This window comes from Loxodonta africana, chromosome 12 (assembly GCF_030014295.1).
Source record: "Loxodonta africana isolate mLoxAfr1 chromosome 12, mLoxAfr1.hap2, whole genome shotgun sequence".
Taxonomy (NCBI): Eukaryota; Metazoa; Chordata; class Mammalia; order Proboscidea; family Elephantidae; genus Loxodonta; species Loxodonta africana.
The window spans coordinates 96229896-96246412 of record NC_087353.1 but is presented as its reverse complement, the minus strand read 5'-3'; the positions used below and the strand labels follow the sequence as shown (position 1 = coordinate 96246412).

General features: G+C 52.4%; 1 protein-coding gene across 5 annotated transcripts in view; it reads left to right on the top strand.

The window, feature by feature from the left end:
• Window positions 1-6214, top strand: part of FBXL18 (F-box and leucine rich repeat protein 18) — a 41979-nt gene extending 35765 nt beyond the window's left edge. For 2 of the 5 annotated variants that reach the window (XM_010596268.3, XM_064296006.1), the window contains exon 5: window positions 303-6214. In XM_010596268.3, coding sequence (XP_010594570.1) covers window positions 303-459 — 157 coding nt within the window. In that variant the 3' untranslated portion in view covers window positions 460-6214. The remainder of the gene's footprint in view (window positions 1-302) is intronic. The other 3 variants (XR_010323700.1, XR_010323698.1, XR_010323699.1) reach the window with 3 other exon arrangements.
• Window positions 6215-16517: the final 10303 nt, after the last annotated feature.

The following is a 16517-nucleotide window of genomic DNA, read 5'->3' as shown; positions in this document are numbered from 1 at the left end:
ATCCACCAGGTGCTCCTTGGAAACCCTATGGGGCAGTTCTGCTCTGTCCTATGAGGTGACTAGGAGTCAGAATTGACTCGACAGCAGTGGGTTTGGTTTTTTGGTTTTCGGTGTGACCTGCCCCCTAGGGCAACCCCCAGCTGCTGGGAACATAGTGGCCTGTTTAGACAGGTGAGGTGCTGGCCTAAGTTCCATCCCCCAGGTTCCAGCCAGCTTGAGCTGCTCCAAGGGCCTTGGGGTCCCCCTGTGTCCGGCACACTCCTGTAGCCGGGCTGGCTCCGCTGATGGTGTCTCTGATTCAGTTTCCAGGCGGAGCGACCGGCGCTCAATGTGGTCATCTTCCCTCTGCTCCATGAGGGCCTGACCGATGTCATCCGGGACGTCCCCCTGGTGCACCTGGACGAGGTCACCTTGTTCAAGAGCAGAGTGGCTGAGGAGCCGCCCAACCTGTGGTGGTGAGGGGCCGCACTGGGGGCTGCTCCCCCTGCCCCAGCCCCTGCCCGCTGCCGCCACAGCTGAGAGAAAGGACTGGAAGCCTGCTGAATGCTGGGAGTCCTGGCTCATTCAGAAGGAAGACAGCCCCTCCCTGCACCGCCCTGCTCTGTTGCCACGTCCTGGCCTCGGCCTGTGGTGCCGGCGTCTTCCTCCCTCCCGCTCCCTCCACAGGAACCTGCTGTGCAGTGACGTTTGGGCTGAGGGTCTGTGCTTTGAGGTGATGGGAGAGTCAGGTGGGCCGTGGCCTTAGACAGGGGAGGGCCAGGTGAGTTGGGGGCCTGGAGGGGTGCGCAGGGCCTGGTGCAGGGCGTTTTTGACCTGAGACGTGTGTCATCACAGTGGGAACTTTTCAGGGCCCTGACCAAGTTCCCAGGGAGCCATGTGGCTGTGTCCCACCCCTGGTTTCCTGGTTCTCGTCCACCCCACTCCCTGGGTCTCAGGAGGCCACGTGACCTGTGCTGGGATGTCCGTGCTGGGGGGTGTGGGGTGCACGTGAACTCTTCCTGGTGGAACTCAAGTGAGCACACCACACCACTGTGTACACTACACCGACATCCCCACAGTGCGGGCCAAGGACTGCCGGGCCCGCTGTGATGGGGTGAACGCTACACACCTTAAGGGGCACGCTCAGCTGTGACTGCAGATTTGGGAACTCCTTCCTGTTGGGACAGATGTGTCCCTGGGGTGTTTTCAGGGAGGCAGTGGACAGACACGTTCATAGTCATGTTCAGCAGGACTCCAGGGCTGGGGCAGCTATACAGTCCCCTCCCCTAGGGCCCTTGAGCCTGAAAGCAGAGCCCATTTCTTACCAGAGGGGCCTCCTCATCTCCCCTCCGTGGAAGATCCAGCCCATTCCTCTTGGAAATGCACTGGTTCCCTCGTGAACACTGATGCATGTCTGTGGGGAAGTGCCTGCATATACATACATACATGTGCACGCCCATGTATGTATATGTACGCACTTGACTTCAGTAGAGGAACTTGAAATATTAACACCCAGGAAAAACATTGAAGGCCTGAGGAGTGGTCGGGTTCCTCCTTTTTAGATCAGCTCATTTAGCACTTTAAAACAAATGCAGCACAGTGATTCCAAAAATTAGTCACCAGCTCCTGATGTTGAGATCTGACCCTTGCTGGACATGGCACCTTTGCCTCCCCCAGCCACAGGACTCTGCGGGGTTTCAGTCAGGCTCCTCCTGCACACCTGGCCCTTGCCCTGGCCCCCATGGGGACTTGCCAGGGGGTGTGGGCTTGGCAGGTTCCTGTTCCAGGCGCCCCACTCAGCCTCTGCAGGGCTGCCCCTCACTGACTGTCTCCTTTGGCCCTGGGGGCTGGAATGTCCTGCTGGGGCTGGGGCGCAGAGCACACCAGGCCGTCCCCACCTTGGCTGCCACCTGCCCCAGCACCCCCAGACCCCGCTGGCCAGCTTCTTGCTGTGTTTCTGTGGGGTGGTGGGTGTGGGCCCTGAGTTGACCTTAAAGTAAGGAGCTGGGCATACTGGTCTCTGGGCATCACCCACCTGCTCTTCCCTGGGCAGGTTGTGTCTGCAGCTCCAGGAGCCCTGGCTGGGGGAGGCTGGGAGCCTTCAGGGGCTTCATGGACAGGAGCTGCGGGGTCGGGCCAGGAGAGCACACGCCACCTGTGCTCCCGGGCCCTCCTGTGTGTGCATCTACCTGGCCAGCCCCAGCTCTCTGCATGGCACCTGCGGGGTGATGGCAGCCCCTTCCTGTGCGTTGCCCTAGTCTCCCCTCCCGACTGACGGGGCTATGCCCATTTGAACGGCAGGGCTCCTCTTCGGCCCACTTTTCTCACTGTGGGAGAGGTGGCTTCCTCCTTTCTGAGCACAGCACGCCCCCTGTCCCCGTCTAGGCAGAGCCCAGAGGGCCCATCTCCGGCTGAGAGTCGGGGAACCGCCTGCCGCAGCCCCCACCAAGGACCTACCCCAAGTGACACACGGCCACTCCACTGGCTGCAGGATAGGCTGCCCAGGGCCCCAGGGACCATGTGGCCTGGTGGAGAAGGGCTTCAGGTACTGGACCCAGCCCCCACTTCTGGACATTTCAGACCTTCAGAGTGGCACCTGGAGACCATGCGGTGAGAATCAGGTGGGGAAGGGGCCGGGCTGCTTGTCCTCAGACCAGGGGTGGCCTTCACAGCCTGACAGGTCAGGCAGGGTTGGGCAGGAACGACCTGGCAGGCCCCCCGGGGCCCACTCATGGGCCTCCGCTGCTCTGGGTGCCGTGGCTGTCATGTCCCCTTTCATCCAGAGCCATCTCGGCTCTGTCCACAGAGCCGTCTTTTCCTGAGAATGTATCAGGAAGGCTGTGGTGTGTTTTTACAATGGCGCCTGGGTGGCCCGTCTCCCCGAGCAGCAGTTTTGACCAGCAGTGTGATTTATGCTGACAGCCAGGGCTGAGGGCCTGTGCTCAGAGGCTGGGGAGCAGGCTGCTGGGAGAGCAGCCCCCACGGTAGCCCGGGCTTGCTTAGTGTCCCCGCAGTAATCCTTTCACTTAGAGTGAGAATTCCCGCCGCCTCGACACTCAGCCGTATTCGCCAGATGTTAATAATGTGCTTATTTTCTCTAAGTGCTGTTTTGGCACCGGTGTTAATTGCAGTTTATATTCTGCAGCATTTTACACTGGGAAAGAACCCACCCTAATGGTCCCTAGTTGGCAGGAGTGGGCCGTTAAGCGGTGGACCATATGCTGCGAGCTGAGGGAAGTGTAGCCTTCGCCTGGTCAGCAGTAGCGCCTGTGTGTGCATGTGTGTGCAAGAATGCGTGTGTGAGTGTGTTTGTGTGAGTGCATGCATGTGTGAGTTTGCACGTGTGTATGTGCACACATGTGGGTATATGAGCACATGTGAGTGTGTGCATGAGTGTGCATGTGCGGCTGAGGGAGGTGATGATGAGGAATAAGCCCCCAAGGCATTTTCCCTGTTGCCCTTGAGCTCAAGCCCAGGCCCTGTGGCCTGGCCACACAACCAAGCAGCACTGGGGCTCAGGCCCCGAGGGGAGGCATTTTGAGCCTGAGGAGGCCCAGAACAGGGATGTTTCTGGCCCTCAGGTTCCCCTCCTGCTGTGGGTGGCTTTCTTCCTTTCCACGTGAGAGTGTTTCTGTTTTCAGTAAACAGAGGGGGATGGCTTGTACGCCTGTCAGCCAGGACATGTGTCTGAGAGGCCCTGCTTCATGGCCTCACTGTTCAGCCCAGGACCGAGGTGGGTCTGCGAGGCCAGGCGAGGGTCCTTGGGTGCTCAGGGTGAGCATGGGGCTCGCTGGGGTTCCTGTCCCTTGGACCCCCCTGCAGGGGCAGCCTCCCTCCATGCCCTACTGTGTGTTCTGCGCTCAGGACCCACAGCTGCTGGCCCCACACAGATAGCCCCCTCAACCTCAACACTGGCGAGGGCTGTGGGAGCTGCAGGGGCTGAGCCTTTCCTGACCAGTGGGCGCCTAAACCCATCCCATAGAACCTCAGATGCTGTGGAAAGCAGGCGCTGCTGGCCACAGTGGTTTCCTTCCCCATCCCCAAGAGGTGGCCAAGGTCAAGTGACCAAGAGGAAGGGGACACTGTCAGGGGCCTGGCTGGGCGAGCGGGCCATGTGGCTGGGCCCTGGTGAATACGCACCTCATTTCCTTCTTGAAGGAAGAGCCATCCACTTCCTCCTGCCCTCACTGTCATTGCTTCTCTCAGGATCTGAACATTGCTGAGATCTCCTGAGAAGAAATGTTACGATGTCAAGGTGAGGTGTGGTGGTGCACACTGGTGTCAGCCACGGGTCCTGGTGTGAGAGGAGGTGCCAATGCCCACTGATTTCCCATTATCCACCTCTGGATGCCCAGTTCCCCCTCCTTTTCCCTGTGTGTGGAGGGGCTTGGGGAGGAAGACCCCTGTGGTGGTCATTTATCTTGTCTGCATTTAGGGGTGCAAGATTCTAACTAGAAGTTTCCAAGACCTGCTGAGCGGAGTGAACATATACCCATGGAAATTTCTAAAAACCTGAGTCTGACACAGGCCCATCACTGCCATCTAAATCTCTCCACTTCACAGAGTTCTTTCTAAAGATCTTGATATGTGGGGCTTTCCGTTGATGTCTCAGGCTCCAGGCACCTGGAGATGAGGGTGATCCAGGGCCCTTGTCAGGAGTGCTCGGTTACAGAGCCCATGGTCAGGCTCACAGGCCTGGCTTTGAAGTAGAAGCTGCTGCTATGCGGAACAGATGTAGGGGGCTGTGCTTGGCATAGGCTGGAGCAGGGGGTCCAAAATCAAGGCACAGGGTGGGGAGATGAGGACCCAAGGGATGAAGGAACTTCTTTCCAGGGAAGCCTAACAGTGTGAGCTAGAGTGTTGACTGCTATGCTGAAGTGCTGATTTATGCAGGCATGAGAGTGTGTAAGGTGTGTGTGGGTGTATGTGTGAGAGGTGTGCATGGGGGTATATGTATGTGAGGGGGGTGTGTGTGCAGGGGTGTGGGTATGAGGGAGTGCATGTAAGGGGGTGGGCGTGTGAGGCTTGGGCTCATGGTGTGCACGTGAGGGGTGGGTATGTGATGTGGATGTGTACCTAGGTGTGTGAGGAGGTGTGCAAGTGAGGGTGTGTGTGTGCCAGTGGGTGTGTTAGGGGCCGGTGTGTGAGGAGGCATGCATGTGAGGATGTGTGTGTGAGGTGGATGTGTGTAAGGGGGTGGGTGTGTGAGGTGTGTGGGTATGTGTGGAGGTATGATGAGGCATACATGTGAGGGTGTGTGTGTGAGGTGTGTGTGTGTGTGTGTGCCAGTGGGCATGTAAGAGGGTGGGTATGTGAGGTGTGTGTGCACGTGTGTGTGGAGGTGAGTGTATGAGGCAAGTGCTCACATGTGTGTGTGAGGAGGCATACATGTGAGGGTGTGTGTGTAAGGGATGTGTGTGCCAGGGGCATGTGAGGGGGTGGGCATGTGAGGGGTGGTTGTGTGAGGTGTGTATGTGTGGAGGTGACTGAGGCATGTGCTCACGTGTGTGTGAGGAAGCATACATGTGAGGGTGTGTGTGTGCCAGTGGGCACGTGAGGAGGTAGTTGGTGAGGTGTGCTTGTGAGGCATGTGTGTGAGGAAGCATGTGTGTGAGGGGGTGGTGTGTGATGTATGTGATTATGTGTGTGGGGGTAAGTGTGTGAGGCATGTGCTCATGTATGTGTGTGAGGAGGTGTACATGTGAGGGTGTGTGTGTGAGGTGGGTGTGTGTGCCAGTGGGCATGTGAGGGGGTGGTTGTGTGAGGTGTATTTGTGAGTATGTGTGTGGAGGTGACTGTGTGAAGCACGTGCTCACGTGTGTATGAGGAGACGTATGTGTGAGGTGGGTGTGTGAGGGGACGTGTGCGCATCTCCCTCACTACCACCGTTGGTGGTGTCTCCCTTCAGCCCCAGCGCTAGGCCACTCCTCTAGCCCTACTTCGCTCCCCAACCTCTGCCCATCCCTGTGTGATTTTGACTGGAAGCCATTTGTGTTCAGCATGGATGTATGCTAAGGGTGAGGACTAAGATTTGAGAGGCCTGGGGCTCCCTGTGTCCCTGATGAGGTGCTAAATGACAGAGCGTCCCGGGCCCCCCATCTCCGTGACAGGCCTCACAATGATGCTCACACCTGGATTTTCATGTTCATGGTAGCAAACTACATCTTGAATGGAAATTTCATGTAAATTTGTGGCATGTGAAACATTTCCAATAAAGTGAAATGGATTTAGAAAACCCCGCAGCCTGTGGTCTTTCTGGTGGGGGCGCTTTCCTGTGTCTATTGCCTGTCTCTTTGTGACCATCCAGGGTAGAGGTCATGGCAGAGCCATCAGTTGCCCTGTGCTGAGCAGGTGAGAGGTGCTGTGCTTGGCATGGGCTGTGCTGGGGGTTGGAAATTGAGGTATGGGGGGGTGACCAAGGTGGGAGCACGCTGCTGGGTGGGTGGGTGTTGGGGGTAACCGCTGAGTTGGCTGTGGCAGTATGAGGCTGTGGTAGAAGGAGGTGGGAGGTCTGCAGGGAGGGGAGCAGCAGGCAGGGCTGAGCTCAGGGGGACGCCATTAGGGGCCGGGGGGGCAGCACCAGCTTTAGGCAGAAACTTCCCCTTCACTAGACCTGGGCCCTCGGGAGAGACTTGGCCAGGGTGTGGCGACTGAGGCAGGGAGACCAGGGCAGGTGGGCAGATGCCCAGGGAGGAACGGGGGCCTGGATGGAGGGTGGCCATGGGCTCCGGCAATGCGTCACAGGTCCTGCCTGGCCCTCGGAGTGAGGGGCACTGGGCAGGGAGCCTTGTCCTCTAGTCAGCCTGAGTTATCACCAGAGCTGAGCGCTCAACAGCGAGACCTCTCCCCCCAATGTTTCACTTCTGGCTGGGGTGCCAGGAAGGAAAAATTAACGTGATGGGAGAGAAGTGAGGCTTGTGAGAAATTGTGAGTTCCCCGGTGTCTTTCCTAGGGGAGGGAGAGCTGATCCTTCTAACTGCTGAAGTAAAATGCCCAAGTAGGGTGAAATTAGATGAGTATTTGTGTACGTGAGAGCAATGACAGTAGCCTTTATGTCAGAGCCACACTTGTGACTTGATCATTATGATGACAGGTAAGCGGGAGGAGGAGCCACAGCTGAGAAATAATCCTGGATAGGTAACCTCTTGCTGTATAACAACGCCCCCCGCCCCCACCAACTTCAGCCACTTCATGAGGCGCTCAGTGTCCATGGGCCAGGTATCTGGATGGGCGCAGTGCAGGTGGCCTAGAATCTCAGCTGGGGTGATTCAACAGGTAAGGCCTGGCATCTTTTGGAAGCATCCTTACTCACTTGTCTGGTGGTTAATTCTGGCTGTCGACCAGGGCTTCAGTTGGCCTGTGGTGAGAACATCTACATGTGGCTTTTCCATCCAGCCTCTTCCTGGGGGGCTAGTTGGGCTTCCTCACAGCATGGCATCTGGGTCCCAAGAGCCAGCATTCCAAGAAAACCAGGAGGATGAGTGTGGCATTTTTGTGACCTAGCCTTGGACATCACATAATGTCACTTCCACCAGCCTCTGCTGCCCGAGGCAGTGACAGGGGTGCTCCCACATTCAAGGGGAGGGGATCCAGACCGCCACTCCACAGGAGGAGTGTCAGGATCTCATGGCAGAAGATAACGTGGCATGGGAGATACTATGGTGGCCCCGATGGGTAAGGCATCATGATGGGGATGAGCGTCTGTACCCAGGGCTGGTGTCCAGCCTGAGGCCCAAGGCTTAGCTGTGGGGCGCACGGGGGCTGCCCAAGTGTGGGAAGACTGGTGTTCCAACATCTTTCAAGCAGACACCCACATTTTGTGAGGAGCAGTGTACTCGGGAATATCTATCACAAAATACATGAAGAACTTTCCATGGCCCTGAAAGGGTCAAGGTCCGTACTTGGCATCTACCGGTATATGCAGCAGACTCGCCTTTGTTGATTTGCCGAGCCTTAAAAAAAATAAAAACTACCTCAACTTCAGCTGCTCTTTGTAGCTGAGATGAAAAAGGCAAGAACCTTGGGTTTTGAAGGTTTGTATTCAGAGCCTCAGGATTCAAGGCTGGAGGAGGGAGGAACAACAAGAATGAAAAGCTTTGATTTTCACCGATAGCACTAGGATTCGTGGCCAACATTGAACTTTCTGGATGGGGAGGGGTGTTGTGGGATCTTACCTTTGCAGAGCAAGAAGCCTCAGGTGATCTCATGTGACTGCCTTGGTTTACCGATTTGAGACCGAGGCCCAAAGGGTCATCAACTTATCTGAGGTTCCACGGCTGGAGTTTAGCAAACAGAGCCCAGGCTGGAAGATAGCCAGGTTCGTGAAAGACACTCTTTATCTCTAAACTTTCCTCTCAAATCTGTGGCCAGAGCTTCGTGGGGAAGTTGCTAGATGTGAGTTTTGCCACTTTGCCCCATGATAGAGGCAGCGGGCAGCCAAGTCAGTGGCAGCTGGCTGAGGGGAGGAGCAGGAGATTAAACAATATAATGTGGGATGGAGAAAGCACAGGCAGGGCTCATGGTTTCCAAGCACCTAACGCCAACCACGTGCCATGTTCTAGAATTTACAAGAAAATAGTCCCCCTGAGGGTGACAGTCTCTCCCCCTGTGAGGGTCCCTGAGGGTGACACCCCATCCCCCACGGGGAACCTCCAAGGGTGAGACCGCATTCCTCATGGGGACTCCTGAAGGTGATGCCCCCATCCCCTCACAGAGCTCTCCTGAGGGTGACATTCCCATCCCCTTAGAGGCTTCCTGAGGGAGACACATCCCCTCACAGAGGCCTCCTGATGGTGACACCCCCATCCACTCTGTCTTGGTTATCTAGTGCTGTTATAACAGAAGTACCACCAGTGGATGGCTTTAACAAACAGAAATTTGTTCTGTCACAGCCTAGGAAGCTAGAAGTCTGAATTCAGGGTGCCAGCTTTGGGGGAAGGCTTTCTCTCCGTCACCTCTTGTGGAAAGCCTCTGTCATCAGTCTTCCCCTGGTCTAGGAACTCAGCATGGGGACCCCAGGTCCAAAGGATTCACTCCACCCCTGGCTCTTCTTGCTTGGTGATAATGAGGTTCCTCTCCTCTCTGCTCACTTCTGTCTTTTGTATCTCAAAAGAGATTGACTGAAGATATAACCTAATTCTCATTAACATAACTGTCTCTAATCCTGCCTCATTAACATTGTAGAGATTAGGATTCACAACACAAGAAGAAAATTACATCAGATCACAAAATGGAAGACAACTGCACAATACTGGGGACTATGGCCTGGCCAATTTGACACACATTTTTGGGGGATACAATTCAATCCATAATCATAGTCCAACCTTTTGGCCCCCCAAAATTCATGTCCTTGCCACATGTAAAACACATTCACCCCATCATATCACCCCAAAAGTCTTTAATCAACTCCAAATCCAACTTCTATCTTGGGGCAAAATTCCTCTTCATCTGTGAAATCTAGAGTACAAGTTATCTGCTTCCAAAGTACAATGGTGGACCAGGCACAAGGTAGACATTTCCATTACAAATGGGAGAAATTGGAGGGAAAGAAGGGGAAAAACAGGCACCAAGCAAGTCAGCAGAACACATTAGCTCTCAAGGCTTGAAAATAATCCATTGTTCTCTGAGACCACTTAGGCCATAACCCTGCCTTGCAGACTCTGGGTGTTTGCCACACTCCAGATTCTGGAAGGAGGCCCCTTGGCCCTGGGCTTCAGCTCTGCCTTCCAGGCCCACCGGTATGGCAACCTGCTCCCTTGAATTTGGGCAGCCCCATTCTCCTAGTCCATCTGAGTGGCTACCCTACCCCTCGGCCCCAATGTGCCCCATTCTGTTCCTTGGGCATGGCCACCTTGCCCCCTCAGCTTTGAACAGCAGATCCAGTCCCAACCCACTGGCACTCATGAAAGGCAGCCCCACACTCTGGAACTGAGTTGGTGAAAACTTGACTCTTCGAAACCTAGAAGTCTATGGCCCTGTCCTGTGAGACCCAGCTGGCCATGGCTCCACACTTTGAGGTCCCAGAGGTGTTCTGCTTCCTGTGTTCCTTGTCTCTTCAGCTTCTGCTTCCTGGTTCCTTGGCCTCTTGGCCCCTCAGGCTCTTCTCAGGCAACTGTCCCAAAAAAGCTCGTCAGCTCTGCCAATAAGTTCCTGGAGGCACCCTACTCTGCCAGGAAGCCTCCTGCCCAAAAGCTCTCAGCTTTCTTTCTCTGTGGGTCGGCTCCTGTGCCATCATGTGCTGGTCTCCTTGTTCTGCCACTGCCATTTGTCTGCTGCTGCTTCTTGCCATCTGCATCATCTCTGGTGTTACAGTTCTCCTCATTTCCTTCTGAGTCCTCACCAGAATTGTCTTTGATGTCCATAATTCCACCAACAGTCTCTTCAAGGCAATCTAGGCTTTTACTATTAAAATCTGTTGCCACTGAGTCAATTCCAACTCATAGTGACCCTACGGGACAGAGTAGAACTGCCCCATAGGGTTTCCAAGGAGCATCAGGTGGATTCGAACTGCTGACCTTTTGGTTAGCAGCCGTAGCTCTTAACCAGTACATCACCAGTGTTTCCAACTATTAGACACTTTAAAACTCTTCCAGCCTCTACCCATTACTCAATTCCAAAAAAACTTCCACATTTTTTTTTTTCCTAGTCTATTAGACACTTTAAAACTCTTCCAGCCTCTACCCATTACTCAATTCCAAAAAAACTTCCACATTGTAGGTATCTGTTAAAGCAGCACCCCACTCCCGGTACCAGATTTTGACTTAGTCATATGTTGTTGTTAGGTGCCTTTGAGTTGGTTCTGATTCATAGCAACCCTATGCACAACAGAACGAAACACTGCCCAGTCCTGCACCATCCTTACAATCGTTATTATGCTTGAGCTCATTGTTGCAGCCACTGTGACAATCCACCTCGTTGAGGATCTTCCTCTTTTCCACTGACCCTGTACTTTGCTAAGCTTGATGTCCTTCTTCAGAGACTGATCCCTCCTGACAATATGTCCAAAGTATGTAAGACGCAGTCTCACCATTCTTGCTTCTAAGGAACATTCTGGTTGTACTTCTTCCAAGACAGATTTGTTCGTTCTCTTGGCAGTCCACGGTATATTCAATATTCTTTGCCGGCACCGCAATTCAAAGGCATCAATTCTTCTTCAGTCTTCCTTATTCATTGTCCAGCTTTCACATGCATATGATGTGATTGAAAATACCATGGCTTGGGTCAGGCGCACCTTAGTCTTCAAGGTGGCATCTTTGCTTTTCAACACTTTAAAGAGGTCCTTTGCAGCAGATTTACCCAATTCAATGCGTCGTTTGATTTCTTGACTGCTGCTTCCATGGCTGTTGATTGTGGATCCAAGTAAGATGAAATCCTTGAACAACTTCGATCTTTTCTCTGTTTATTATGATGTTGCTCATTGGTCCAGTTGTGAAGATTTTTGTTTTCTTTATGTTGAGGTGCAATCCATATTGAAGGCTGTGGTCCTTGATCTTCATCAGTAAGTGCTTCAAGTCCTTTTCATTTTCAGCAAGCAACGTTGTTTCATCTGCATAACGCAGGTTGTTAATGAGTCTTGCTTCAATTCTGATGCCCCATTCTTCTTCATATAGTCCAGCTTCTCGGTTTATTTGCTCAGCATACAGATTGAATAGGTATAGTGAAAGGATACAACCCTGGAGGACACCTTTTCTGACTTTAAACCAATCTGTATCCCCTTTTCTGTCTGAACAACTTCCTCTTGATCTATGTAAAGGTTCCTCATGAGCACAATTAAGTTTTCTGGAATTCCCATTCTTTGCAATGTTATCCATAATTTGTTGTATCCACACAGCTGAATGCCTTTGCATAGTCAATAAAACACAGGTAAACATCCTTCTGGTATTCTCTGCTTTCAGCCAGGATCCATCTGACATCAGCAATGATATCCCTGGTTCTATGTCCTCTTCTGAAACCAGCCTGAATTTCAGGCAGTTCCCTGTCGATATACTGCTACAGCCATTTTTGAATGATCTTCAGCAAAATTTTGCTTGCTTGTGATATTAATGATATTGGTTTATAATTTCCACATTCGGTTGGATCACCTTTCTTGGGAATAGGCATAAATATAGATCTCTTCTGGTCAGTTGGCCAGGAAACTGTCTTCCATATTTCTTGGCATAGACGAGTGAGCACCTCCAGCGCTGCATCTGTTTGTTGAACATCTCAATTGATATTCCATCAATTCCTGGGGCCTTGTTTTTCGCCAATGCCTTCAGAGCAGCTTGGACTTCTTCCTTCGGTACCATCGGTTCCTGATCATATGCCACCTCTTGAAATGGTTGAAAGAACTGAACTGAAGATTTCAAAGGGCGGCTAGAGAAGACAAAGTAAAGTATTATAATGACATGTGAAAAGAGCTGGAGATAGAAAACCAAAAGGGAAAAACACTCTCGGCATTTCCCAAGCTGAAAGAACTGAAGAAAAAATTCAATCCTTGAGTTGCAACAGTAAAAGATTCTATGGGGAAAATATTAAATGATGCAGGAAGCATCAAAAGAAAATGGAAGGAATATACAGAGTCATTATACCAAGAAGAATTAGTCAATATTCAACCATTTCAAGAGGTGGCATATGATCAGGAACCTTAGTCATATAGTGCTGCTGTAACAGAAACACTTCAAGTGGATGGCTTTAGCAAACAGAAATTTATTCTCTCATGGTCTAGAAGGCTACAAGTCTGAATTCAGGGTGCCAGCTCCAGGAGAAGGCTTTTTCTGTCACCTCTGGGGGAAGGTCCTTGTCATCAATCTTCCTCAGTCTAAGAGCTTCTCGGTGCAGGTACCCCAGGTCCAAAGGACATGCTCTGCTCTTGGCTTTTGCTTGGTGGTAACAAGGTCTCTCTCCTGCTTGCTGCTGTCTTTTACATCTTAAAAGAGATTGACTCAAGATATAATCTCATCCAGTAGGTTGTGTCCTGCCTCATTAACATAACTGTCCCTAATCTTGCCTCATTGACATCATAGAGGTTAGGATTTATAATACACAGGAAAGTTACATCAGATCACAAAATGGAGGAGAACCACACAATACTGGTAATCACGGCCTAGCCAAGTTGACACATATTTTTGGGGGATGCAATTCAATCCATAACACCCTCACAGAAGCCTCCTGGGGGAGATGCTCTCATCCTCCATGGGGCCTCCTAAGGATGACACCCCCATCCTCCATGGGACCTCCTGTGAGTGGCACCTCCATTCCCTCACAGAGGCCTTCCGAGGGTGACACCCCAACCCACATGGGGATCTTCCAAGGGTGATACCCCACCCCTCTGCTCTGGCCTCCTGGTGCTGTTTCCTCAGCTCCCTGTCCGCCCTGTGGGGTGGGTGGGCCTCTTTGTCAGGCCCCCCTTTGTTCAGTGAGTGGCTAGCTGGGCAGAAGCTGGGGGAGGGGCAGTCTGCTTGGGAAAGGCTCCCCAGCAGCCCTGACTCCTGTTAGGCCCTCAGTCTCTCAAGGCTGAATCTTCCCCTGGGCGGAGCTGGACTCTTGAGGGGAAACCTGCAGGGAGAATCAGGCAACTGACAGGCCCTGGAACTGGTGAAGCCTGGGTGCTTGGTTAGAGCTGACTGCCCCTCAAAGCACACGCTCAGTCAGCCACGCTCACTGACATTCAGGCACACACGCACATTCATGCACACTCGTCTACACACACACACATTCTTGCCCACACATCCACACAGTTGCACACTCACACACGTATCTACACTCTTGTACATGCTCTCCCAGATCCACACACTTGCCTACACACTTACCCACACATTCACACACACAGCTACACTTTTATCCACACACTCATAAACACACTTGTTCGCACACATTCTCATACACACACATTCACACACTTGTACACACACCCTCACACACACACATTGGCTCCCACACTGACATTCACACCCACACACCCCCCACATTCACACTCACATGTCCACTATCCTCATTCACACACACGTTCATACACACACAGACACACAGACACACAGACACACACAGACACACAGAGGGACTGGCTTTGTTAAACACACAACAGGTTTCATTAAAAGGGAACTTTTCTATGAGGCCATTCCAGAAAACTTGAAAAATTCAGAGAAGTAGAACAAAGAGGGAAAGAAATCACATCTCTCCCCAGGCCGAGAGAACCTCTGCTGATATTTTAGTCAATGTTCTTTGCATCTGTGCTCCACGGTTTTAAAAGCCATTGGTGGCTGTGATCCTATGATTTAGGGTCCTGCTTTCCGCTAACCATGATGAATGCATTTTGCTTGTGTTCTTCCAGACTCTTCTTCTAAACGATGCGGCTTTGCCCAGCCACCCTGCACCCCTGTTGGACAATTAGGTTGTCTCTAATTAGTTGCTCTTTTAAGGAAAGCTGCTACGAACCTCCTGGTGCTGGGGCGTTTTTCTATATTTAGGATTATCTCCTTAGGAGAGGCTCTCGTTAGTGAAATTGCAGGTCTAAGTCTGAATATTTTTCAGCCCGGAGGAGCTTTGAGAAGCTGCAGAGCCAAGACTATACGTTGGGTGCTGGCTTAGCAGCTGTCACGAGAGGATCTGGCCCACATTCCAGACCGGCCTTCAAAACCTGGAGGCCCCCTCCCATCCGCTTTCCAAATGGGTATTTTTATTTGCTAAATTCTCTTGATTTCAAATTTATTAATTGCTCAGGAAATAGTTATTTGTTGTTGTTGTTAGCTGCCTTCGAGTTGGCTTTGACTTGTGGCGACCCCACGCACAATGAAAGGAAACGCTGCCTGGTCCTGAGCCCCCTTCACAGTTGTTGTTGCGCCCGAGTCCACTGTTGCAGCTTCTGTGTATTTTGAGTGCCTTTCAACCCAGGGGCTCATCTTCTAGCTCTGTGTGTGACAATGATCTGTGGTCATCTATAGGGTTTTCACTGGAAACCCTGGTGGCGTAGTGGTTAAAAGCTACGGCTGCTAACCAACAGGTCGGCAGTTGGAATCCGCCAGGCGTTCCTCGGAAGCTCTGTGGGGCAGCTCTGCTCTGTCCCACAGGGTCGCTCGGAGTCGGAGTCGACTCGCCGGCAGTGAGTTTGGTTTTTTTTACAAGGGTTGTCACTGGCTAATTTTTGGAAGCAGATCACCAGGGCTTTCTTCCTAGTCTGTCTTGGTCTGGAAGCTCCACTGAGACCTGTCCAACGTGGGTGACCCTGCTGGTACTTAAAATACCAGTGGCATAGCTTCCAGCATCACACAGTAACATGCAAGCCAACACAGTACGACACACTGAGACGGGGGGTGGGAACGATTGTGAAGTCATGCCAATTAGGAACTGCAGATAAGCCAAAAAAAAATTAAGTGGATATAGATCCCATCAAACAGTACGTCCCCACACCCCCCACGTCTGTGTCCAGGGAGGGTAGTGACCTCCAGGTGGCTGTTCCCGGGATTGAGGAGCCTGAGTCTCAGCTGCCACCTCCTCCGTTAGCCCCAGGGGCCCAGGCTCCTCTGCCTGGGGCCTGGCAGTGTCGCTCTGTGGAGACAAATGACTGACCCCCAGAATGTCCACACCCTGATGCCCGGATCTCGTGACTAAGCTAGGTTACATGGTGTCTGAGTGTTCTGGGGCCTGCTGGAACAAAGTACCACAAAGTGGGGGCTTGAAACAACAGCAATTGATTCTGTCACAGTTCTGGGGGCTCTGGGTCTGAATTCGGGGTGTCAGCAGGGCCATGCTCTCTCCGAAGGCTCTAGGAGAAGATCCGTCCTTGACTCTCCCAGCTTCTGAAAGCCCCCAGAGGCTCCTTGGCTTGCAGCTGCAGCATAACTCCCACTTCATGTGGCCACCTTCCCTCTGTGCGTTTGTGGCTCTTCTCCTGTTTTATAAGGACACCACTCAGATGGCATCAGGGCCCACCCTACTCCAGAAGGACCTCGTGTTAACTGATTATATCCTCAAAGACTCTGTTTCCCCAAACAAGATCTTGTGCACAGGTACCGGATTAGGACTTCAACCTATCTTTTGGGGGATACAGTTCACCCAATAACACATAGCAAAGCAGACTTACAGTTGCAGATGGAATTAAGGTTGCTAATGAGGGGACCTTGAGATGGGGAGATGATCCTAGGTTATCCTGTTGGGTCCAACATCATCACAGGAAGTGGGAGAGGGAGGCAGAAGAGGAAGAACTAGAGATGGCAGCATGAGACGGATTCTGCGCGAGATTGCTAGAGGAGGGGGGCACAAGCCAAGGAATACAAGAGGCCTCTTCAAAACAAAACAACAACAACAAAACAAACCCATTGCCGTTGAGTCTATTCTGATTCACTTGTGTCGGAGGAGAACTGAGCTCCGTAGGGTTTTCACGACTGATCTTTTTATGGAATCAGACGGCCACGTCTTTCTTCTGCACCATCACTGGATGGATTCAAACTACCAACCTTTTGGTTAGCAGCCAAGCACAAACCATTCGCGCCACCCAGGGACCCTAAACCAAACCTGTTGCTGTTGAATGGGTTCTGACTCATGGCGACCCCCTGTGTTACAGA